A 26,898-nucleotide genomic window follows, 5' to 3' on the forward strand; every position below is an offset into this window, starting at 1 on the left:
TTATTTCTATGAGGTTGGCTCTTTTTGATTCCACATATAAATGAGATCATACAGTATTTGTCTTTCCCTTTCTGGCTTATTTTACATAGCATAATGCTCTCAAGCTTCATTCTTGTTACAAATCAGAATTTCCTTCTTTCTCTTTCATGACTGAATAATATTCCAACGTGTATGTGTGAGATATATATATATATATATATATATATATATATATCACATTTTTCTTTATCCATTCATCCATTGATGGGCACTTAGGTTGTTTCTATTCTGTCTTGGCTATTGTCAATGATGCTACAATAAACATGGAGGTGTATATATCTCATCAAGATAATGATTTCATTTTTTTCAGATATAATATACTCAGAATTAGAATTGCTAAATCATATGATAATTTTATTTTTAACTTTTTGAGGAGTCTCCATACTGTTTTCCATAGTGGCTGTACAAAGTTACATTCCCATCAACAGTGCACAGGGGTTCTCTTTTCTCAGTATCTTTGCGAGCTTTGGTTATCTCTTGTCTTTTGATCATCATAGACATTCTAACATGTTTCAGGTGATATCTCATTGTGGTTTTGATTTGCATTTCTGTAATGCGTTAGTGATGTTGAGCACCTTTTCATGTACCTGGTGGCTATTTGTATGTCTTCTTTGGGAAAATGTCTATTCAGATCCTTTAACCATTTTTTAAGACAGATTACTATTATTGTTATTTTGCTATTGAGCTGTAGGGAGATTTTTGATTACTGATACAATCTCCATACTAGTTATTGTTCTATTCATGCTTTCTATTTCTTCATGCTTAAGTCTTAGCAGTGTACATTTCTAGGAATTTATCCATTTATGCCAGGTTATCCAGTTTGTTAGTGTGTAGTTATTCATAGTAGTCTCATATGATCTTTTGTTTCTTCTGTCTCATCAATTGTAATGTCTCCTCTTTAATTTATGATTTTATTTGTTATCTTTCTTTTTTTCTTAGTTTTCCAGTTAAAAATTTGTCAAATATGTTGATCCTCTCAAAAGCTAACTCTTAGTTTTGTTTATTTTTCTTTTGTTTTTCTAGTCTCTATTTCATCTCTAATCTTTGTAATTCCCTTCCTTCTGCTAACTTTTGGCTTGTTTGTTCTTCTTTTTCTAGTTCTTTGATGTGTAAAGTTAAGTTGTTTATTTGAGATCTCTTCTTTTTTAAATAGTTATATAATCACAGTATTTCCCTCCTAGTACTGCTTTTACTACATCTCACAAATTTTTGTATTTTGTGTTTTCCTTTTCTTTTGTCTCAAGATATTTTCTAATTTCCTTATTGATTTCTTCTTTCACCCAATAGTTGTTCAAGAGTTTGTTGTTTAATTTCCACATATTTGTGAATTTTCCAGTTTTCCTTCTGCTGTTGATTTCTAGTTTCATTCCATTGTAGTCACAAAAGATACTTGCTATGATTTCAATCTTCTTAATATTTTTAAACTTGTTTTGTAATCCAATATATGATCAATCCTGGAGGAAGATCTTTATGTGCTTGAAAGAACGTGTGTATCTGTTAGATCCATTCGGTCTATAGTGTTGTTCAAGTCATCTGTTTTGGTGTTGATCTTCTCTTAATATTCTACTCATTATTGAAAGTGAGATATTGAAATCTTCTACTATTATTGTATCGTTGTCTATTTCTCCCTTCAGTTCTGCCAATATTCACTTATATATTTAGGGCCTCTGATATTAAGTGGCTGTAGATTGATAACTATTATGTTTTCCCAGTGGATTGATACTTTTATCATTATATAATGTCTTTTCTGTCTCTTGTGACCATTTTTGAACCTGTCTAATTCTTCTGATGTAAGAATAGCTACTTCTGTTCTCTTTTGTTTACCATTTTCATAGAATAATTGTTTACATCCCTTCACTTTCATTCTATGCATGTCCTTAAATCTAAAGTGAGTTTCTTGTAAATACATATAGTTGAGTCATGTCTTTTTATCATTCAACCACTCTTTATCTTTTGATTGGGGAGTTTTATCCACTTAATGTTTAACGTAATTATTGATAAAAAAGAGTTTACTACTGCCATTTTGTTAATTGCTTTCTTTATTTTTTTATCTTTTTTTCTGTGATCTTATTTATTTATTTATTGCAGTAACATTGGTTTATAACACTATATAGCTTTCAGATGTACATCGTCATATATTTCAAATTCTGTGTAGATTACATAATGTTCCCTACCCAAAAACTAATTACAGTCCATCACCTCACATATGAGCCTAATCACCCCTTTTTCCCTCCCCACTTACCCTATGGTAACCACCAATCCAATCTCCATTGCTATGTGTTTGTTTGTAGTTGTTTTCATCTTCTACTTGTGAGTGAGATCATACGGTATATCACTTTCTCCCTCTGACTTATTTCACTCAGCATAATACCCTCAAGGTCCAACCACGTTGTCACAAATGGCCGGATTTCACCTTTTCTTATGGCTCAGTAGTATTCCATTGTATATGTACACCATATCTTCTTCATCCATTCGTCCCTTGATGGGCATCCAGGTTGCTTCCAAGTCTTGGAACTTCAAGCCCCAGGACACCAAAGCAGTGTGTGCTACCTGAACCAGTACACCACTGGACCAGACGCAGGCATGATTAATTTTGTGTTTCAGTATCTCATATGGTTTATCGCCATTGAATATGATCACCATGTTTGTTGAATAAAGAGAATAATCTAACATTGTAGGAATGAGAGTTTTTTCAATTAATTTCTAAACTTTTCTTAATTTTATTGTGAGTCGTAATTTCTCCACTCTGATTTGACAGTCGTCCCTCTTTTTTCTCTTGGCTCAATAGAATCAATAAAATGTATTCTTCTTACCCAAATTTTGATTAAAAAGAGAGCAAAATATATTATTCAAAAAGGCATCATCTAAATGATCTCTTATGATCTATTTTATTGTAAAAATATTGGAATCTTCTTATTCCCTGATGGAATGAAGAGACAACAGTCGCAAAGGTGTGGGTATGGTGGATTTCTCAAACCTAATCATTTGTTTTTCTCATTCATTACACATATTAACCCTAATTTTGTACTCAATGGCTATTTTCTCTTTATATGTAAAAAAAAATACTTTTTAGGATGTTAAGTTCACATGATAGATTCATGAGCAGAAAATATTCTGTTCCAGGTAAGTAATGGAATTTGTTGTTTCTTAATCCTTTTGGGAGCATAAAAAAAAACCTCTCCAGAATCTTACGAAATATTCTGTCTTTTCCATGATACTTTATCCACAGTAGCTGAAAAGTTTTTTGTATATACATTTGTGCAATGTTAAATTGGACCCTCCAAATTTAGTTAAATTGAAAGAATCATTAAAGATAATCTAGATCTCTTTCCTATTCAGATCAGGAAAAAGATGTGCAAAATCTCCAACTCTTTTAGTAAAGGGAAATCTGTTACCATTTTAGCCAGATTTTTTACCAATTTCTTTGAAATAAAAATAGATAGATAGATAGATAGATAGATACTTCTATGTGGGCAAGAGCTTAAAGGTAGACAGTAGTAGACCTCATGATTAAAGGAAGGTCATGCTGGAAAGAATAGAGTTTATACTGAATGACAGAGACAAAATCCACAAAGATGCTTTGATAGGTTTTCTTGATGCATAAATACTAAAATGGTGAAAAGGGACACCTAAATATATATGTAAAGACCTGTGGTTTTATAGAAACAAAATAAAACAAACCAAAAAGAATGGTCCCAGCACTGAGAAGCAGAAACAAGTGTGACAGCCTCCTTATAGTTTTACAGTTTTCAGAACACAGCGTCCTCAAAATTTCTTTGAAGATTCATAAGATGTTTGACTGCTTTGATAGAAATAGAGTAAGAAATGGGATGATAATATTCCTCATTGTATAACTGTCTGAAGTGTTGAACAAAAATAGATGAAAAGGATAGAGTTAATACAAAAATTATCAGAGGGGAACTCCATGACACCTTGGCAAGGATGTTTATCAAGAAATTCAAATTAAAAAATGATTGTTGGAATTAAATTTTCTCCAAGGGCCTTTTAGTTCAAAGAATATATTGCTTTTTCTCTTGTCTTAATTTCCACAGTTCTTTCTTCTTCTAAAATTATGGTATAATGGATTTAGAATCTTTGGGTTCCAATCCTTAGTCCACCATGAACTGTGTATCAGAACTTGAACGATTTTTTTAACTCCCCTAAGTCATTGTTTCTTCATTACTTATGAAATGGGAATATTATACCTATCTTATAGGATTCTATGAAAGCTTAACTAGAAAATCTTATGAAAACTCTATGTAAACTGTAACTGTGCCTCATCCTTTTTCTCATCTTTTCTTCTATTTTATTTTCTTTTCCTTTCTTTATCTTTCCCTTTCTTTCTCAATTCTCAATCCTTCTACTCTCTTGTTATTTGCTCTTCTCTATCTGATAATAGTAAAATAACAACTTTCCATATATCGGTCAAGTGGCCTGCATACCGTCCTCACCCCAGAGCATGTATCTCTTTCTGAGGTGTTTGCTACTCCTGCAGTCTGAGTCACAACAAACACGATCCTTTCACTAATGGAGTCTATGATTGTCTTTCTCTTTGTGAATTACTGGTAACAAGCAGTGGTATTTAGTGCCTTGGGTTGTTAACTTATGGTCATATTTCCTCCTTTCCAGGATAAAATTCAACTTCCATGGCTGTAAAGAATCACACTTTGGTTACAGAGTTCATCCTGTAGGGCATCCCACACACAGAGGGGCAGGAAACTGTGCTATTTGTTGTGTTCTTGATCTTCTACCTCTTCACTCTACTAGGAAATTTGCTTATCCTTTTAACTGTGATGTCTGATTCCTGCCTCCACACTCCTATGTATTTCTTTCTTTGTAACCTCTCTGTGCTGGACATTGGTTTCTCTTCTGTGAGCACCCCAAAGATGTTGGCCAACCTGCTTGTAAGAAAGCAAGTCATCTCCCTGGGTGGTTGCATATCCCAGGTCTTTTTTTTACCACTTCTTAGGCTGCTCTGAGAGCTGGCTCTACACAGTGATGGCATATGACCGGTTTGCTGCCATCTGCCACCCATTGCATTACACTATCATCATGAACCACCGGGTATGTGCCCTGCTGGCTGCTGGCACCTGGATTATTAGTTCTTTTCAAGCCACAATTCTTACTACACTGACCTTCCAACTGCCATACTGTGGGTCTAATGAGGTGGACTACTTCTTTTGTGACATCTTCCCTGTAGTCAAATTGGCCTGTGGTAACACCCTCATCATTGAGACAGTGAGCTTCACCAACATTGGCCTTGTGCCCATGATATGTTTCCTCTTCATCCTTGCTTCTTACATCCGCATTATCATTGCTATCCTAAAGATGCCCTCTGCTGAAGGGAGGCGCAAGGCGGCATCTACCTGTGTTTCCCTCCTTTTAGTAGTCACACTGTTCTTTGGGCCCTGTGCCCTCGTCTATACTCAGCCATCTTTGAGTGAGGTGCTGGTAACCCCGGTGCAAATCTTTGCCAGTGTAGTCACCCCCATGCTGAATCCCACAATCTACACTCTGAGAAACAAAGATGTCAAGGGAGCCCTGAAGAAACTGGCTGGGAGCCAGTTTGTTTCAAAAGGAGATCACTAGTCCACTAATGGATAAAGCTGATTTTTTCCTCCCCATTTGTGTATTAAATTATTTTTTAAAAAATATATCCATGACAGTTGTAAAGGTCTTTCTCCCATAAAGATAGCTGGGAAGCAAATCTGACTAATACAAACCTGTGACATCTTTCCCATCTCATAGACCCAGATCAGTAAACATTTTCTCTAAAGGTTCATATAGTAAATATTTTAGGCTTTGAGGACCATATGGTTTCAGTAACAAATACTTTGCTATGCTAGCATGAAAACAGCCCAAGAAAATATGTACACAAATGGTCAAGATGTGTTCCAATAAAACTTGGTTTATACAAATAGGCAACAGGCAGGATATTCCCAAAGGCCATAGTTTGCTGATGTTTGTCATGCAAGCTAGATGAATTTGAAAACACTTTTTTCAAGGCTATTTGATAATAGTTTAAGAGTGGACTTTGATGTGGCCTGGTTCCCACCAGGGCACAAGATGAATTATTGATCAAGGATGGGTAGTGAAGAAATGGTCGTTAAGGAACATAGGGAGCACACTCTAAAAAGAACTCTGCAGGACCTCAAGTACACCTAGTGAGAACTGCTCGTAGCAGCAGGTCCATCTGGATATGATTCATGCTAATGCCTAGAAACACATTGATGCCTCTGGTCATAGTTCCTGAGATGGCTTTGGGGCCAATTTTCTTAGACATAAAAGTCAATAGTCATTACTCTTCTCATAAAACAGTCTCTGTTCACCTCAGAAGTTGCTCAGCTTCCCTCTGTCAGTATCAATTACTCCATTAGCATTCCATTCATAAAATACCAAAAAGATTTGTTAGGCACCTTGGAATATTCTTATGACAAGATTACCAAGCTCTGTCACAGATGTTTATTTTATCTCAGCTTAGCAGAGTACTAGACAGAATGAATCTCCTGCTGCCATTAGTTTGACTGCTCAGTGATAACAGACATAATGTGTGGTGTGTGTATGCGTGTGAGTTACTATGGCTAATTCAATGGTGGGACCAGGCCCTGTGAGGGGACTGAGAGGACAAAAGAGTAATGCTAGAAGTCAGGGAGTATTTTACCCTCCTTATCTTCACAGAGAAACAAACTCTAACAGGCAGTAATTGTTTTCTCTTATGGACCATGCACCCTTCATGCTTTAGTCATGTTCTATCTATTCTGGGAAACTCTCTAGTCCTTATTTAACTAATTGGGCTAACTGGGCTTTAAGGTAGTGCTTGCAACTACAGTTGGCCTTAACCTCACAAGTTAGATAGATAGATAAATAGATAGCTAGATAGATAGATATAGGTATAGCTGTAGATATAATATCTAAATATATAGCCTTCTATTTAGCTATATTGGGCTAACTTTTCTCCTATTTCCCCATAAAAACAGACCTAATAAAATCCCATGATGCTAGATTTCCAGAACTTTCAAAGGGCTTACTACGCTGGAGCTCATCTTTTGCCATTCCTAAGACTCTGAAAGAATGCAAAATACACACTTATTCCAAAGGACAGAAGCCAAGCATTTTGGAATACTCTGGGATAATCACAATGACTACTGACTTTGACCTTTTCAAGAAAGGTTGTCAGTAATCACAGCTTCTTTTGGGCTTGGGTAGAAGTTTGTATAACTGTTACCCTTAAATTAATATTATTTTTCTTTATTGACTTATTTGCATATCCCTTGCTTTCTATTTTTGTAGTCATCCAATAGAGGTTTGGAAAGGATTATATGTCTGAATCTTAGTGTCAATTCTAGGGAAGTGAAATAAAAGAACCAAAAGAATGACCCAGGAAAAATGGTCTGGATGTGGAAAAACAGTACAGAGAGTAATATAGGACAACTGGCAATTCTCAGGCTTTATCCCCTGATTTGCTCCCCAGCCCATCAAAGCTTTTTATTGCTAGAGGTTTTTTTTCTCTGCTACTTCATCTCCAGAGGGACCACCATTTCCTTAAATCTCTCCTAGAACATGCTCTCTTGGATAAATTTAATAGTGAAGAAATCTTAAAAACATCTCTCGATTCTTCCTAATACCATCCTATTGTTTTACCTTTTATATATAAGTACTAATATTCCTTCTTAGTACAGTCGCATGTTTTCTCATTAACAATCTTTTGTTCTCATCTTCCCAGCAGGAGGTGATGCTGTTTACCTCTGGGACACATGCTGTACATAGTATTGAGTGAAGGCTGTCATCCAACAAGTTCTAGAATCTGAGGCTGAAAGATACCAATGTGTCTTATTATAATGAAACTCAGAGCATCCAAGGTTAATCACAGGAAGGAAAATCTTCAGTACTTTTACAAAATGGTCTCAAATCTGTCTCTACACATCTTGCTTTTTCCTTGTAGCTCTCATATTTTGATTAATGCTTCCATCATCACACACATAGACAGATTGCTACTATCAGTTAACAATCTGAAACTGGTTTGTGCAAAATACTTTTTTCTCTTATTTAAAAGGATGTTATTAAATGGATACCAAAGGAAACAAGGGATATAAATAGTGAGACCATATAAACATAAAAACAGATTGGCTTGTGAAGCCAGACATCATTCCTTCAGCAGTGACTGCCTTCCCCATGAAAGCAGCTTCTCTTGGGGAAAGAAAAATGAGATGTAAGATATAATGGTGTGCTAGCAAAGAGACTTGGCCTGAAAAGATAAATTTCTAGGAAATGAGGTACTGGGACTAAGACAGGTGCCGTCACTCTTCTTTTCAACTGGAGAAAATGTATGCATGAAGTAGGTGGAATGAAATTCCCAAACATGAAGAGCAAATTGACTCCAACACAAAGTTACAAAAGGTGGAAGAAAGGAGAACTCATTCATTCCTTCAGTAGACATTTATTGAGCACTGCCATGTCCCAGGCACAATCTAGGTGCCAATACACCTGAAATATTGTCTTCATGTCTAAGATTGCACTTCACAGGGGACACTGACAAACCAGAATGGTGAAAAGTCAGGCATCCAAAAAAGCATAATATATGAAGAATGGTTTTTGGAAATTAGACTGTTTAGATAAAGAGAAGGTAGTGTAGGGACCTGGAAATGGCCACCCCAAGATATGTCTCTTTGGCATGAGGATTATTTGAGGCTGATTGCTTTTGATAAACTGGGACAGGGAAGGAGGCTCTGGAGGGGGTTCGCTTGTTGGGACACATTTACATTTGTAAGGTAAATCTCTACCTGTAAAACGTGCCTCCCTCTCTGTACCAGGAAGAAGAGGAGAGATGACCTTGTCCCTAGAAACTCTTAATGGGGAAGGCAAGAACTTAAGTTGGTTGCTGTCTGGCAATCTCATGTAACTGGTTTAGGGTGGTGGTGTCTAACCTTTCTAACCTTTACTTAATCTGATTTGATTCTTGTCTAAAAGTCATGGGATCACCCAATGACCAGACCCCACCTGCACTGATACCATTTTAACTTTTTTTCATGTTCTTTCCTTTGTCTTCGTAAAGAGATGACTCACATACCTATGCCTTAAATTTAGCCCTAACCCTCAACTCAGGGCAGCAGCAGGAGCTCTGACTGCCCGTGGGTCCTGTCCCCATGCTACACTATTCTCTAAATAAAAGAGCACTACTGCCAGATCTTAAGAGTCTAAGAAATCTTTCTTTCGACTCCTCGGCTCACTGACCCTGCATCATAGACCATGCGCCTAGTTATAAAAAATAGAGCAATGCCTAGAAGTAGATGCCTAAAATATTTCACTTTTTAACATTAATTTAAAAAAAATTAAAGTATGAAGCGTTAAAATACAAAACAATGTGTTTTGAAAACTATTTTTGTCCGTTTGTATGCCCTAACGTGTAATGAAATTTTAATTGGTATTTTAATATATATTTGGTGAACAAACCAAACATAACATAAGACAACGTTTCAAAAATTATGTGGTGTAGGGGAGGAGGACATTTCCTCTCCCCAAATGGGGGTTCGTCTGGCTGGAGAACGAATTAAATTCACATGAGACAGAATAGCAAGAGAAAATTAAACAAAGCTTTATGAGGAACCATGGCCCGGGGCCTTTCTTCCCGAAGGAAGAAAGGGCACCGAAGAAGTGGGGTACACAGAGTGGTTATATACCCCCAAACAGGGTGTTTCACATATGATTGAAATGTCCCTCCCACAATAGTCACAAGAGTGCCCTGTCGGCACAGCGCTTGATGGACACAGCAGGTAGTGGGTCTGCTATCTCGGAGGGCGTAGCAGGAGGCAAGTCTAGTGTCTGGAGCTGGGCGGTCACAGGTGAGCGCAGCAATCAGTTCCTAGCCTAAGGAAAGATGCCTAATCCTTAAGAAATGCCAACGTTGGGAGGGGGAGGGAAGTCAGTTACAGGAGGTTACCAGACTAGCACAATAAAATGCAGATTTTAAGTCAGTGCCTTTGGTATTGATTAAGAGTTTTTAGAGAGAAGGTCATCTCCTTTCTTCTTCCTGGTACAGAGAGGGAGGCAGCTTTTACAGATAGAGATTTACCTTACAAATGTAAATGTGTCCTAAGGAAGGGCAAGTTCCATTCCTCAGAGCCTCCTTCCCTGTCCCAGTTTATCAAAAGCAATCAGCCTCAAATAATCCTCATGCCAAAGAGACATATCTTGGGGTGGCCAACCTCAGGTCCCCACAGTGGCAATAAATTATTTGTTGTTTTCCATAATCAATTCAAGATAAATTAAACAGGATGCACTCTTTATTGATTGGAAATAAATATATATGTGTTTTATATGTATTTACATTATTATAACATTTAAAATAAAATTAATGATGTATTTTTCATTTATTGCAGTATTTTAAGTTATTTTTATTATAAAATATCTTTTGCATATTTCAACATCTTATAAAACTTAAAGAACATTAATAAATGCATGTGTACGTTTCAGCCAGTACAGGATATATAATATAATCTGGAAATTCTTTTTGTGTATTTCTGTCTTCCTCATTCTTCCAGAAGTTATTAGCAAGTTGAATTTTTCTTAAAGAAATACCCTTTTTTTATTTACGGATTTACCACCATGGAAGCATTCCTAAACAATATATTATTTATTTTTTTCTGGTTTTGGGGTTCAATTAAATAGATTTGTACATGGTTACCTCTGTTCCTTCCAAACTTGCTTTTGAGATTCATCGATTTTGATGCATATGGCTGTAGTTTTACATCTTATTATCTCTTTATTCATTCTATTGTTGTAAAACACGTAGGTGATTTCTACTTATTTGTTATTATAATCATTCTTCTGCATGTCTCTAGGGCACAAGTTCAAGAGTTTCTCTAGAGATACATTCAGGAGCAGAATGGCTAAATCAGAGGGTATACAAATAGCAAATTTACAAGGCAATGCCAAACTGCTTTCTGAAGAGATTGTAACAATTATATCTACACCCTCAGTGGATGAGAATTCCTAATACATCTCATTCTCACCAATAAGACAAGACTTATATTGACATACTTAATATTTGCTCGTCTGATTGTATGAAATTCTGTTCATTGTGTTTTTAAATTGTAATACTTGATAACTGATAAAGTTAAGCATTTTTTCATGTTTAATGACAATTTGGGTTTCCTCCTTTGGGAAATTTATGTGATTTTTTAATCTCAGTTTTCTTTTTAGTATGTTGACTTTTGTAAAATTCACTCATAGTAGTTCTATATTCTAGATACTAATATTATATTGATAACATGCACTGCAAATATCTTTTCCTAGCTTGTGGCTCCTTTCTTCATTAGATTTAAGGCATTTTTCAATAAAATCAGTGCTTTTATTTTAATGTGAGTGATTTATCAAAGCTTTCCTTTATAATCTCTTTCAGACATTATTGTGTCTTGTCCTGAAATCATATATTATCCTTAATTTATATCTGTAATTTTTCTTACAGTTTTGATTTTCACTTTTAAGTCTATAATCTACCTGGGATTGATTTTTGTTTGTGATAAGGTGAGAATTCAATTCCTTTCTACTTACAAAAAATATATACGAATAGCCAATTGTCCCAGTACCATTTATTTAACGGTTCATCATTCCCCTACTGTCCTACAATGCCTCTAATATGGCCTTCAATGACCCCCACTTTCTAGGATTCAGGTTTTTGTCTAGTGATCTCCCCTAGATTTAGCGACTTGGTTTTAGTGAATAGAATGTGGCAGATGTAATGGGATATCACTTCTGAGATTAGTTTGTAAAAGACTATGGCTTCAATCTTGGATGCACTGGCTCTATCTCGTTATCTCTTGGATTGATTACCTTCATAGAAGCCAGTTACCATGTTGTAAGGCAGTGTGATGGACAAGTGTCAGGACTGCCAACAGCCGTATGAACAAGATTGAAAGTAAATTCTTCCCCAGTGAAGCTTTTGAGGAGACTGTAGAACTTGCCTCTAATTTGACTGTAACCTCGTTAGACACTGAGCCAAAGGCACCCAGGTAAGCTGTGCCTGGATTCCTCACCTGCAGAAACTGTGAGATAACAAATGTCAATTATATTAAGCCACTAACATTTGGAGTAATTTGCTATGACGCAATTGAAATTAGTACATATGAATATTCAATTTTTTAAATTTTTTTAGTCTGTTTTGATAAGGTGCATCTTTCTAAGATTTTACCCAGTTTATCAAAGTTTTCAAATTTATTGAAAAAAAATTTTTTTTTGAGGAAGATTAGCCCTGAGCTAATTGCTGCCAATCCTCCTCTTTTTGCTGAGGAAGACTGGCCCTGAGTTAACATCCGTGCCCATCTTCCTCTACTTTATATGTGGGACGCCTACCACAGCATGGCTTGCCAAGCAGTGCCATGTCCACACCCAGGATCCAACCCGGCGAACCCCAGGCCGCTGATATGGAACATGTGCACTTAACCGCTGTGCCACTGGGCCAGCCTGGAAAAATATTTTAATATCTCATAATCTGCTTAGTCCATATGCTTCTGTCTTATTTTCCCTTCTTTATATTGCTTAATATGGCTTCTCTGTTTTTTTCAGTAATCATCTTTACAAAAGTGTATCTATTTTCTTAGTCTTTACAGAGACCCAAATTTTGACATTTTCTATTCCTTCTCTTTTTGTTTTCTCTATTGCATTAATTTATGCTTTTATATCTTTTTAGTTCTTTGAAACCTGTGACTATCTGTTACATGAAAAATGAAAAATTCAAACATCTGGTCTTAAGGGGCAAGGTTCTTGAATTCCTTTGCAAAAGAGAAATTTCAGATTTAGAAAACATGTCTTGGGCACAGTTGTATAAGTTCTTAATAAATATTTGTTGATTAATACAATTTTGAAAAAACAAGTCATCTGGAGAACAATTTCCGGTTCAGGGAAGCAAAGTCTGCCAATTGACAAAACTGCTTTTTAAAGAGTCTGATAGTCAAAATTATATTTCCTAATCAAAGTATTAGAAAATGTAGTTTGAAAAGTTGAAGAGAGGCTATGGAGAGATTGAGATCAAGATTTCAAATTGGATATTTAAAAGTCTGAGATATACGGTTGTTATTTCTCCCTCTGATAATATACCCTGAAACTGAGGAAATTATTTCTACATATGTTCTAAGAGTGAGCTTTTCTCTCACCTTCCTGAGTCAATCACAGAAATACAGTGTATAGATATGGCTCTATCTTGTTCACACCACAGTAATGCCACAAGGAGGAACATCACAACATTCTGTTTCAACTAGATTACTCACTCACTTCTAATTACTCCCTTTACTCAACAACTCCCTTGAATCAGGATTCACTCAGGGATGGTATCCCAAGAGCTCCAAGGGCATTTAAATTTCCATATATGAGAAAAAAAAGGTAGCTGTCAGTGTCTTGGAAGAAATCTTTGCAGAAGCAGGGATGCATTCAGCTTTACATTATTTAATCTGAGTTTATTTCACTAAAAAGAAAGAGCTTTCCAGCTCATGGGAGGACATCCCTGACCTTGGCTTATGGTCCTTGTAAGTCACATAATTGCCATCCTCATCTGTTTTTTTTCCACTCCTCTTTTCTTCTTCATGTGTCCAGTGGAGAGGAGAATTTGGAGTCCTTAGTTTACAAATGGTTTCAGAGTCCAGGATGAAGAGGAACATGGGACTACTGGGCACAAGAATAGAACATTTGCTTGGTTTGGCCCATCAACTCAAAGACTCCATTCTTATTAGTGCCCTTTATAACCATGGATCTGGACTTGATTTAGAATGATTAAAAGTTTGGCCACCCTAAATGAGCCTACACCTGGACATTTCAGTCCAATTCTTTCTGTAATGTGTGACTCCTCTTGATAAAACATCCAGGACTTTTGGGGAGGCAGTATAGATTGTGTGTAGCTCTTATCTTGGGTTTTGGCATCTTTCAGAGCACAGTGAAGAGCTTCTTCCTGGGTACAAGTGTCATGAAGGTAATCAGAGAAATTCTAAATATTCAGAGGAATAGGATAAAAGAGCAACAGGTATATGATCAAGTTTATTTACAAGGTTGTTTAGAAAGACTAATATCTGATAGCATCATAAAAGTCCTTATACAAGACAAAACAACTGAATGAGATCCAATTCTTGTCAATCACTGAGTGAGTCATTTAGCTATTTCATTCATGAAACATTTATTAAGAACCTAGTCTGTGCCAGGCACTGTTTTCTGCACTGAGGATATAGCAGTACACATCAAAAAGTATTTACTCTCTTAGACTTTATACTTTTGTGTGTGTGTAGTGCTGGTTGTAGTGCAAGGGTGAGAAAGGTTGGCTCTCTACTACTTACTAAGGAGGGGCAGGGATATTTTTGGAGTCTGGTGACATCAAAAGGGAAAACTTGAATAATACTGGCACAAAATTTGACAAGTTCAATAATGCCACAGTCCATCACAGATGCATAGAGTGGAAAGACTAATGTCAGAAAAAGAAATTAGATCCTGTGTTCTGCCATTTTTAGCAACTTCAATTTAGAAGAGTTACTTAGACTTTCTAATGCTCAGATGTTTTATTTTCTATAAATTTATCTCAAAGTGTTATTGTGAGGATTAAATGAACTGAGGTTGTGTTCTGTAAGCATTTCTAACTGTAAAGCCGTGATTGTTCAACCCTTAAAGCTCACTAAAAAAACAAAGAAATAAAACATAATATTGCCAGTAGTAGTGGTTCATAAATGTAGTGATTCTCAAGGCACAGTTCATATCTCTAGAGAAATGAAAGGGCCCCTGGCTGATTCTGAGGTTTCTGATATCCCTCCATGCTGAAGGAATATATGTTTGTGTGGGCCCTATGCTTCCCTTTGAAAATCCTTACTCCAACATGTTTTGTTAAGTATTGTTTTAATAAGGGACATCTACATTTGGAATCAATACAATAAAAATATTTAGTAAAGAAACTATTAAGTTTGCTATGGCAGCTATATTCCAGTTAAAGTGTCTTGCAATTTGGATCATAAGCAGTCTTTCCAAAACTTTGAACCAAAACACTATCATTTAAATTATACTTCTTATTTCCTGAGTATGTGCACTCCATTGACATCAAACCAGGGCATTTTTCCATGTCCTCTGCTTCCTTTTCCTCCCCCAGGACTGACTCTCATGGAGAAGAAGAACGACTCACTGGTGACTGAGTTCATCCTTTTGGGAATACCACACACAGAGGGGCTGGAGACTATACTTTTTGTCTTGTTCTTGCCCTTTTATGCCTGTACCCTGCTGGGAAATTTGTCTATCCTTGTGGCTGTTCTGTCTTCCACTTGCCTTCACACACCCATGTATTTTTTCCTGGGGAATTTGTCTGTGTTTGACATGAGTTTCTCCTCTGTGACTTGTCCTAAAATGCTGCTCTACCTCATGGGATTGAGTCCCATCATTTCCTACAAGGCCTGTGTCTCCCAACTCTTCTTCTTCCATTTCCTTGGCAGCATTGAATGCTTCTTATATACTGTCATGGCCTATGACCGTTTTACTGCTATCTGCTATCCTCTGCGGTACACAGTTATCATGAACCCTAGAATCTGTTTGGCCCTGGCTGTGGGCACATGGCTGTTAGGGTGTATTCATTCTAGTATCTTGACTTTGCTCACCTTCATCTTGCCATACTGTGGTCCCAATGAAGTGGATCATTTTTTTTGTGATATCCCAGCACTCTTGCCCTTGGCGTGTGCTGATACATCCTTAGCCCAGAAGGTGAGCTTCACCAATGTTGGCCTAGTGTCTCTCATCTGTTGTCTCCTAATCCTTGTATCCTACACTCGAATCACTATCTCCATCTTGAGTATTAGTTCAACTGAGGGCCATCACCGTGCCTTCTCCACATGCAGTGCCCACCTCATTGCCATCCTGTGTGCCTATGGGCCCATCATCACTGTCTACCTGCAGCCCACACCTAACCCCATGCTGGAAACTGTGGTTCAAATTCTGATGAATCTGGTAGGACCAATGCTGAACCCTTTGATCTATACCTTGAGGAATAAGGAAGTAAAAACAGCCCTGAAAAAAATATTGCACACAGGGGCTGGCCCCGTGGCCGAGTGGTTAAGTTCGCGCGCTCTGCTGCAGGTGGCCCAGTGTTTCGTCGGTTCGAATCCTGGGCGCGGACATGGCACTGCTCGTCAGACCACGCTGAGGCAGCGTCCCACATGCCACAACTAGAGGAACCCACAACGAAGAATACACAACTATGTACCGGGGGGCTTTGGGGAGAAAAAGGAAAAAATAAAATCTTTAAAAAAAAAAAAAAAAGTTGGGTTTAAAAAAAAAAAAAATATTGCACAGGACAAACTATGTTTCTGAGAGTTAGTAAGAATGGATGGATGGGTTGATGACATGGAATTCTTTCTGTCGCAACATACTAAATTTCATTCTGGAATCCTCACATGACTTTTCAGCACATGCTGAATGTTGTGGATCACTGTATCATAATACTTCATCTTTTTGTCTATTTTATTTTTTTGTATTATCTAAGTCCTCTCCCTCCAGCTTCAAAATAATGTAGTTTTGGTGGTTGTTATTTTGCTTCTCTTCTGTGGAGAACCTCTTGCCACTAACAGGAAGGAAGATAGTCTTTGCCACTGTACCATTTTGTCCACCTTTCCTTGTTTACTTTCCTTGAAACTTTGTGTGAGGCCAAGCCTATGACGAAAGGCAGTAAGTAGGAGAAAGAGGTTTTAAATAACTGATTAAGAGGATGATAGAATCTTCTCTCTTTTAGTATTAACAGATTAAATGTCAGAGACAAAATGAAATGTTTTCTTTTTCTTCTTCAACTGTATGAAAAGGGAATAATTTAAAATTTGTCAGCCAAAACGTTCTCTTCTCCATCCCATGCTTGTCATCCTGCCTGATTTCTCTGCCTGAAGGTCCTTAGGTAAATAAGATTGACACCAACTGCATAAGGAAAGTGAAAAGCTTTGTGACTAGTATCCTAGACTAGGTGTTTCCATTTCACTACTAGCTAATAATGTTATTATTAATGTGATAAAACAGTAATTTTATCAGGTCAGATTATTAGACTGAGCCATTTGTTTTCCAAGCATGATTCAAGGAGCCTCAGGTCTCCAATGAAATTATCCTAAGGCTTCCGTGTTAAGTATAGTGAGAACTTCCCTTCTATCTTCTTCATATACTAAATCTCTGGGAAGATTCTATTGAAAAAAGTTTGAAGCTCTCTGGAGTATGTGATCTCCGTGGTACCTTCCAGGACTAAAAAACATGATGTATATTATTTTCTTCTACCCAAAACTTTAAAGGTGTCACTGTGTTTTCTTCAGCACCTGTTTCTTAACCTCACCTCTTTAACATTCACTTGGGTTTGTTACACTTGTTAAAGCTCCAAGGTTCAACCCATTACCTGTCAAAGAATTCTGCTGTTCCAATAAAAACAACTATAAAGGAAATATTTATTACTATTTGGTCTCATGTGACCTCTTCCTTATTTGATATACATCAAAGACATCTACTTTAGCTCACAAATGGCTACACAGAAGCTCTGTGGAAGGCACTGATTAGATCTGAAATGCCATTGAAGGCAGAGGATTTCTCTGGATCCATGGTATTAACTGCCTAGAGTACATGTAATTTTATCTCAACCCTTTGCATCTCTGACCAAAATACTAAGCACTGTACTATTCAGATTCTAGCTAGAAAATCTCCTGATTCATTGTGGTGTAACACGAGTTCAGTTCCACAGTTCTCTCCTAAGACTCCCTAGACATGGTTCCTAATAGCAAAGTCTCCCTCCAGAAATTTTTGAATTCTTAGAAATATCAGATATGTAATTGTTTTAAATAACCTCTTCACCTATTTGTGCCTCAAATTTCTGCCTTTGGTTCAGTAGTATAAAGATTATTATTTATAGAGCCCTTACTATTTTTCAGATATAATGCTAAATGCTACACAAAATAATCTCATTTAATCCTCAAAACAATCTTGTGATATTTGTATTGTCCTCATTTTATTGATGAATTTCTAATGCTTAGAGGAAAAAACCAAGTTTCTTACTCAAGACTATACAGCTAGAATGTGATAAGGCCTGGTTACGAAGCTGAGACTTTTTGTTCTTAGATGTTAGGAAACTGCTACCCAAATGTTTAGGAATCTTTCCAATTAAGGAGAGATAAGGTACTAAGCAGGAGCACTGCCTTTATCTATGCCAACTGAAGAAGATAAAACATCCTAGATAAGGAGACTTTTTTCCACCCTTAAGAAGGAAATGGTAACCAAGGCAGTCAGTGGTATTTTCAACTCCCAGGACATATGTGGCAGAGGCACCAAGGGCTCTGGCCCCATAGTGAGATATGATAAGACATACCAATTAGCATCCAACTAGGACACATCAACAGAAAGGCAAGAAGAAAGGGCCACACAGAAATAAGAAGTTCCACATCTTTCTCTATGTCCTTTTCTAGAATAAAAAGAGGGCAGGAGCTATAAATGAAGGCTCTGGAGTCTTCAGTTGTCTCTTCTGGGGAAACTTGTGAAGAGGACAGGTGACCGAGGATAAACAAAGTAGCAAGAACTGGAGTAAAAGCTCTGTCCCCAATCAAACATCCACTTTAGCCCTCCTTCTATCACCCGTGATCGTCACCTCTGTTGTTAGGAAGTTTCTTTGACCATGTAAAGAGATGGACGCTTATTTTCTAGCGTGAATTTCTCACCTGATCTGAGCTATAGCCTTTGGTCTAGCAGCTCGCAGTCCTCTTTCTGAGTCACACTATTATTTGCATTGAACCTGGTGAAGTCTTCTGAGGAATCTCAGGAACATCTCAAAGGCTCTGTTACTGGGCAAGGGAGCATCTCATAAAAATCCCAGGGTACCCATGGTGGTTTCAAACTTTACTCATCTCCCTAGAGGAATGATAACAATAGAACTGCAGGTTTCTCTCTTCTTTGAGAGATATGTATTTCTTCGTAACAATTTAAGACAAAAATGAAAAACTGAAGACAAAGTACCACATTCATTTTTTAAAGGAATGCCAATCCATTATCACAAAATCTTCTTTGTTTCTGTTACCACTTTAACTAAATCTGATTTTACTCACAGCTTGCATAAATTAATTTTGGTCTGATTTTTAAAGGTAGGAGTTTTTGGGATTTTAAAGGTTTCTTATTAGTGAATCATTAATTAGTAGTTTGCCATTACTAGGGTTAAAACATCTATTCTACATAATTCCTGCAATATTCTCTAAATCTATGCTTCCTGTACAAGTCTGAGATGATTCACAATCACAATAGAAAAGCTCCTTTATCTTCTTTGTTGTTTTAGCTTGCTGAAAAGAGACTGTGCAGTGGCACTCTATGCTTTAACTCCTCCTCCGTCTTTATTTTTTAATTAGAAACAAAATTTTCTATGGCAACCACCACTTTGTCTCTCCTTTCAATTGCCTTAGACAATGAAGTAATTAGTTTCGTAAACAAAAGCCAGGCCTAGCAACTCTCAGAGATTTTTCCCATTCCCTCCCCCCAGCCATCCTCAAATAATCTGAAATTTTTTTAAGTAAAATTACTTCTTTTTCAGGAATATTTAAATCATGTTAACAAAACAAAACATTACAAGGCAAGGTTATTCAAGAATTTCTTCTCTGCACTCCCTCTCCTTAGGAGATGCTGCGAGCTCTGAGGCCTGACAGTCTATGATGGGAGCAAGAAAGTATCGCCAATGTTTCTTAAAGAAACCCGGTGAACTTGATGAGGATTTTAGGCTGGTTAATTTTAACACTGCGGATGAGAAGCAGGCTCTTAGGAGTGGAATTTGCTTGCCCTTTGATGAGAGGCAGTTGCATTTGTGAAGGAAATCTCCATGCCTCCCTCTCTGTGCCAGGAGGAAGGGGGGGATGGCCTTATCTCTGGAAACTCTTAATGGGGAAGGCAAGAACTTAAGTTGTTTGCTGTCTGGCAACCTCATGTAACTGACCTCCTACCCCAATATCCTCCTTTGTCTTTAGCTGAAGATAATATTTAAGTGGTGACTTCTGCCATTTACTCAATCCGGTTTGATTCTTATCTAAAAGTTGTGGGACGGCCCAATGGCCAGACCCTACCGGCACTGGTACCATTTTAACTTTTTTTGTCTTGAAAAGAGATAACGTACATACCTATGCCTTAAATTTAGCCTTACTCTCCACCCATGTTTGCAGCAGAAGCACGGCAGCAGCACCTCCTCCTGCCCGTGGACCCTGTCCCCACACAGGAGCTGTGACTGCCCATGGGTCCTGTCCCCATGCTATTCCACACTATTCTCTAAATAAAAGAGCACTACTGCCAGATCTTAAGAGTCTAAGAAATCTTTCTTTTGACTCCTTGGCTCACCGACCCTGCATCAGTAAGAATGTTAGTGAGTTTGATGTGGGGTCGGTGAGCTGCTGCCCGCATGTTGCTGCTGCTGCTTCTGCTGCTTCTGCTGCAAAGTTGGGTGGAGAGCAAGGCTAAATTTAAGGCATAGGTATGTGAGTTATCTCTTTACAAGACAAAGAATATGTAAAAAAGTGAAAATGATGTCAGAGCCCGTATGGTCCGGGCCATTTGATCTGGCCATTTGGCGGTCCCGCAAATTTTAGATAAGAATCAAACCGGATTGAGTAAATGGCAGAAGTCACCACTTGAATTTTATCCTCAGCTAAAGACAAAGGAGGATTTGTTGGGGGGGGGGGGTGGTCAGTTACATGAGATTGCCAGACAGTAACTAATTTAAGTTCTTGCCTCTGGCATTGATTAAGAGTTTCTAGAGATAAGACCATCCCCTTTCTTCCTGGCACAGAGAGGGAGGCATCTTCACAGATAGAGGTTTCCCTTAGAAATGTAAATGTTTCCCAACAAAGGGGCAAACAAATTCCACTCCTTGGAGCCTGAATCTCATCTGTAGTTTTAAAACTAACCAGCCTAAAAATCCTCATCATAAGCCATTTTAAAATTAAGCAGCCTAAAAATCCTCATCATTACTATTGTAATAAAACAAGGAAAGGGAACACAAAATGTGAACATCAAGCCAACTTCCAAGTTTCCATAAAACTTTACTCTCAATCATACTGGTCAAAGCACTTTTTCCAAAATATCTTTTTTGTGTCTGAAATTCTGTCATTAAAAAATCAATGTCTTCCTAATTTCTACATTCTCTTTTCAAAAGAAAATTCCCCTGCAAGTAACAGAAATGAGATGATGTCTATCTGAGAAAGAGTGTTTTCTGCTTATGGTTGAGAGAAGGAGAAGCAAAAAGGCAGATGAGAAGATACACAGATATATTTCTCTTTAGATTTCAATTTGGCTAATGGTCATCCTGATGACCTCAAATTTCTTTTGTCACAAGACACTCTGGAGAAGTAATTCAGTCAGTATTCATTAAATGTCTGTTTTGCAGCATATACTATTCCTATGCTAAGTCTATAAAGATGAATAAAGTCCCTGCCCTGAAGGATTCCACCATTTGAGGTTAGAAGGTTAGAATCAGACATAATAGAATTGTCCATAATAAAATGTGATAAGGACAAAAACACTTTTTAAGGGCTTACTATGTGCTAGGTATTATTTTTAAGCACTTTGCTAATATTTACTCCTTTGATCCTTATCATAATCCTATTAAGTATTAGTAGTTGGTATTATCTCCATTTTATACCTGAGAAAACCAAGACACAGAGAAATAATTTTCCCCACCAGTAAGTCACAAAACTAGCATTAAAAGTTCTACTTTTGACTTTTGTGTTCTTTCTTTTAATAATTTGCATTACAACATTGACACCATAAACACAGGGAAGCTGTAAAAGAGTGAGTGATTATTTCTGCTTAGGGGTCTCTGAAAAAGCTTTGCAGAAAAGGTGACAGGTGAGCTAGGCTTTGATGGGTGAATGATGAGGAGGATGAATAAATGTCAGACAAAGAGGGTGAGGAAATGCATTGAATCAGAGAGAAGGGGGACATCTTTTGTGAATGCAGAGATGTGTGATGTCCATATCATTTTCCAGGAGAACAACATTTGTAGTAAGAGGATGATCAGAACTGGGAGTGGAAATGAGGGCAGAGTACAGTAGGGGGAGAGAAGCAGATGATAGAAAGGAGACTAATCAAGTTATTGGGTTCTATATCTATGTAAGGAGGTCATATGTCTAGGTTTACCAGGAGTGTTTATGGATGATTTTTAATAGTGCCCATGTTCTCAAAAGTGTTCTGATTTTTAAGATAAATTGTATGGACACCCTACTTCTGTAAGAAGCTAAGAAGTTGTAACATAAGAATTTGGCAATGGAGAGCCAATTTAAGTGTGGAGGCTTAGTATGATCAAAGTCTGTCAAGAATATTTACCAGTCCAGCCAGTGCCAAGCTTAAAGTGGACAAGCCACTTAATTAACAGAATAGAGAGGACTCTGCTTTCTTATACTCCCATGGGGAGTATTTACCATTCAATGATCTTTGCTCCATCAGATGTAGGCTGTCTAACTCAAGTACTTACCACCTAGGACCCTTTCTCTTCCATTATCTGAGCTCATGCAGCAACCTCATGACAGAAATGGGACTGAAATGGAGCTCTCTTGTTTCTCTGTCCTAAATTATGTCACCTATAACCACTTAGATTTTTCTCAAGTACAAGTAAATAATGTTCTATTTTGTTATGTATTATTATGTGGAGTTGATGCGGGGTCGGTGAGCCGAGGAGTCGAAAGAAAGATTTCTTAGACTCTCAAGATCTGGCAGTAGTGCTCTTTTATTTAGAGAATAGTGTGGAATAGCATGGGGACAGGACCCATGGGCAGGCAGAGCTCCTGCTGCTGCCCTGAGTTGAGGGTTAGGGCTAATTTTATAAGGCATGGGTACGTGACTTATTTTTACTGGAACAAAAAGAAAAAGAAAAAGATGATGTAAAAAGTCATTAAATGATTTCAGTGCAGATGGGGTCTGGTTATTGTGCGGTCATATAACTTTAGATACGAATCTGGCCATATAGATGGGCATGCAGGTGAGGATGCCCCGGGCTTCTCTCCCTGGGGCAGTCCTAATTCATCCCATAAAAAAGTCCACTGGGTCATATAGTTTGGCATGTAGGCCAGGTCACCTTGGGCTTCTCTAGCTGGGGCAGCCTTAATCCACATCATAAACCCCCCCGAACCCATTTGGCCCCGAAATCTTTTGGGGATATGGACGACGGTCAGTCTTCTGTAACTACTTCCGGCTGTACAAGGTCATAGAGCTGTCCCTAAATGGGGCCATAGGTATAGGTAGGAGGTTCAGCGGACCGGAAGACTGCACCCGTGGAGTCCAAGGCTGACAAGGCATCCAGAGCCTCTGGGGACGAGAGAATCATTTGCCGAGAGGTGGTCCAGGAGGTGAAACTTTGTTGACATGTGGAAGACAAACAACGAAACAGACAACAAATTATGATAAGAAATAGAAGCAGTATGATTAACCCAATGAATAAGGTTTTGATAGTAGTCTAGAAACCTGGTCCTGACCAGGAGTTAAACCAATCATTTAGAGATAGGGTAGGGTCAGACATGAACTTAATTTGGTGGTTCATATCACATAGGAAGCCAGAGATATTTTGATGGTAGTCAGGAATATAAACACAACATTCAGTTTTTATAATGGCACGAGTGCCCCCCTGTGCTGCTGTCAAGACATCCAGTGCCATTTGGTTTTGGCGGACTGCCTTACGCATTTGGGACACTTCTAAATCAAGCAGCAAAAGGCTATGTTGTGTATCATTTTTATGCTTTCATAGTAAATTTGTTTAGGACTTCCATGTGCAAGATGACACTTTCAATTCCTAATTGGGGAAGGAAAATTGAGGAAAGATGGTCATACCAGTGGAAGACAGAGCGGGTCCAGCGCTGTTGCAGGTTGGGTAGGTTAGCAGGGGGAGATATACTAAATGTAGTTCTACCCTTCATCCAGACGAAACCTAGGGTGCATCGTCCAATCCATCCAGGTGGCAGCCAAGGCCATAAGTTGGAGCCACATAGCCACTGAGTGCCATTAGGGGCTAACCAATGCATGCTGGGCCGTCTATCCCAGTCAGTCTCAAACCAATCAGTATTTTTTTAAGGTTATGATATGAGAACACATATGACAGGGAATTTTCCCATAGGTCGGGTGCTATTAGGCCATGTATCACAGGTGTGATTGGTTTGTTCCCAACATAGAGTGGACTTTTACTGAGTTGATCACTAGCAGGAGTGAGCCAAATATATTCGTCCCAAATTTGATATAGTCCATCCTGTGTGTATCAATAAGTTGGGGACTTTACCTTTGGAACTTGTCGTTTATGATCCACCTGTGACAAGGCAAATCTAGTTAGTATTTGGGCAGTAGTGTTGAAGGAAAAGGTTTGCTTGTGGCCAGGGAACTCCCAGGTATCAGAGATGGATGGCCACAAGGAAACATTATGATTAGTAACAGATGAATCTTGCAGAAGAGAAGAGCTAGAATCTAATATCCATGAATGCGTACTATACCTTCTACTGAAACATAATTTTTTTCTCTCTAAAATCACCCTCATTTTTATAAAAGATAGCCAAATTAAGATGAACTGGTCTGCCAATTATTTACATAAGTGCAGCAAGAATACCAATTGATTATACAGGCTTTTTAAATCTGCTTTGCTGGAATTTTTATGAGGAATCTCAGATTGAACTGTAAAGGCCTCTCAAGGCCAGAAAAGCCAAGCCAAGGACTTGCCATCAGATTTTGCCTGCAGTACCTACAGGTTTGGGTGGACTCCTCTCTTCTCGAGGTCCCCCCAAATATTCTGAGGTTCCTTGCACCCGCCAGATAAGCAAGCTTCCTTACTTACCGGGTAAGATTGCCAGAATCTCTGTAAACAAGGTACCAGGCCCATGTTTCCAAGTGGCTGTATTCCAGAATGTCCAATCTTTGTTCCTGAAAAGCTGTGTTGTCATATCTGAGCCTGTATGTTTCAAATATGACATTCCAGTCAAAGCCTTGGTAATATAACCAATGTATCCTGTTATAAGGAGAATAGGTTCTTATTGAACTTATGCAAATAACTATATTGCCACGAAATAACCATGCTCATTCACAAAGAGTTTCTAAATTCTGGAGGGATCAGGTCGGGAGAAAAAGACAAATGTTTCAGTTTTGCTCATAAAGATGTATTTCACTAAATTGCTGTAAGTCATAGTTAGCATAAGAGAAAAGATTTCCTTAAATCTGAGAAAGCAAAACATCAAAACTCAGCAATATTTCACATAGAAGTCATAAAAAATTATAATCATCCTCATCAGTTCACACAGTCCTGTATAATCAGTTCTTGAGCTTAATCTTCTGTTAGCAGATCTATGAGCTTAGTTTCTGTTAGAATTCTGTAATTTCTTACCCAGTTCAGTTTTACAATCTGAAAGTTTATCAGAAACCTGTAGTTTAGAACCCTTGTGTCAGAATCCTTTCCAGGAATTTCTCTGGAGATGAAACATATTTGCAAAAGCAAAAAGCATCACAGTAAAACAGCAACTATCTGAAAATGGACAAAAGACTCAAAAGGGCAATTGACAAAGAAACTTGGCTATTTCTGTGACATATAACACTTTAAGATAATAACTGGAATTATGACTGATAACCAGAACAGATTAGAATTTTAGGAATGCTATATAATGTTAAGACACATATATTAATAACATTCACCCACGTAATATCACATAAGAAAGTTTATCATCGCTTATTTGACAATGCTTCCCATGTAATTTAATAAACCAAATAAACCTAATTAATTTAGTATTTTCCTCCTTATAGGAAGAGAGCAAATTTCTTTGAGAAGTCTCAGGGGTCCTCTGAAAATCCTCAGAGAAATTCTTCCATCTACCTGGTCAAAAGAAAGCCTTCATTCAGGACTTGAATATTTTTGAGGGAGAAGCTTGTCAAAAATATCAAAAGTTTTTAAAATGCTTGTTCAAATAGGAAACAACGCTCACTGTTAAACAATGCTCAGGCATCTATTCAAAGTGACAACAGAGACAGTCAAGAGCAAACAACACCGTCAAAAAATTTTAGAAGACCTCTTTCTTTCTGAATATAGGAAATTATTTTAACAAAACATAGATTTTCTGTCTTTTAGATAGAGCTAGAGCAGGCCAAAAGTTCAAGAAAATTATCCTTTGAGAGAAAACCAAATTTTAATTTCTGTACCAGCTTATTTTTAACATTAAAACTCATTCACTTAATTGGATTTACTCTAATCTTAGTCTACTTGACCAGGCATAAAACTCCTTTCAGAATTCCTCCTTCACAAACCTTCTACAACTTTCTTTTTGCCTTCAGAATTTGTCCCAAAATCTTTCTTTTTTCCTTTCTAGTACTTTTAGGACAAACTTATCTTTTCTTAACCCATCAAACAAAAATACTTCCATTCTTTATACCCTCTTTACTGAAAACATACATTTTAACTTTCCTTGAATACAGAGCTGTTTTCCTTATTAATTTCCAGTAGCTTTAATTATATAGGTTAATAAGAACTTTTAACCCTTAACAGACCATAGTAAACACAAAAAAGGTAAGCAATTACGAATTGTCTTTTATACCAGCATTCTAAACACTTCATAATTTCTAGAAACATGCTGCTTTACAATAACAGACCCAAAGACTTTTAGCCCCTCTGCAATAAGAAGCCAAAAGTAGATAACTTAGATAAGTTTAGCTGTAATGCTTGTGTGCTATCCAATCCAAAAATGACCCAAATGCTCATATTTTTATCATTTAACTTAACTTGGCAAAACTCAAGATTGTTATCAAAACAATTTGGAAGCTGTTTTTTTTTTTTTAAGTATACAGACCATAAAACAGTTATTGTACCCACAAAAACTTCATGAGACATTAGACAAAACTGGTCATCATATA

General features: G+C 37.4%; 1 protein-coding gene and 1 pseudogene across 1 annotated transcript; both read left to right on the top strand.

Moving 5' to 3' along the window:
• Window positions 1–4,685: 4,685 nt before the first annotated feature.
• LOC124225723 (olfactory receptor 958-like) lies at window positions 4,686–5,628 on the top strand (annotated as a pseudogene).
• Window positions 5,629–15,162: 9,534 nt separating this feature from the next.
• On the top strand, window positions 15,163–24,932 carry LOC124225439 (putative olfactory receptor 10D3; the record flags this gene model as incomplete). Its single annotated transcript, XM_046638108.1, has 2 exons — window positions 15,163–16,075; window positions 24,913–24,932. Coding segments are annotated over exons 1-2 (933 nt in total), but the record flags the coding sequence as incomplete, so codon positions are not given.
• Window positions 24,933–26,898: the final 1,966 nt, after the last annotated feature.

Source organism: Equus quagga, chromosome 14 (assembly GCF_021613505.1).
Source record: "Equus quagga isolate Etosha38 chromosome 14, UCLA_HA_Equagga_1.0, whole genome shotgun sequence".
NCBI lineage: Eukaryota > Metazoa > Chordata > Mammalia > Perissodactyla > Equidae > Equus > Equus quagga.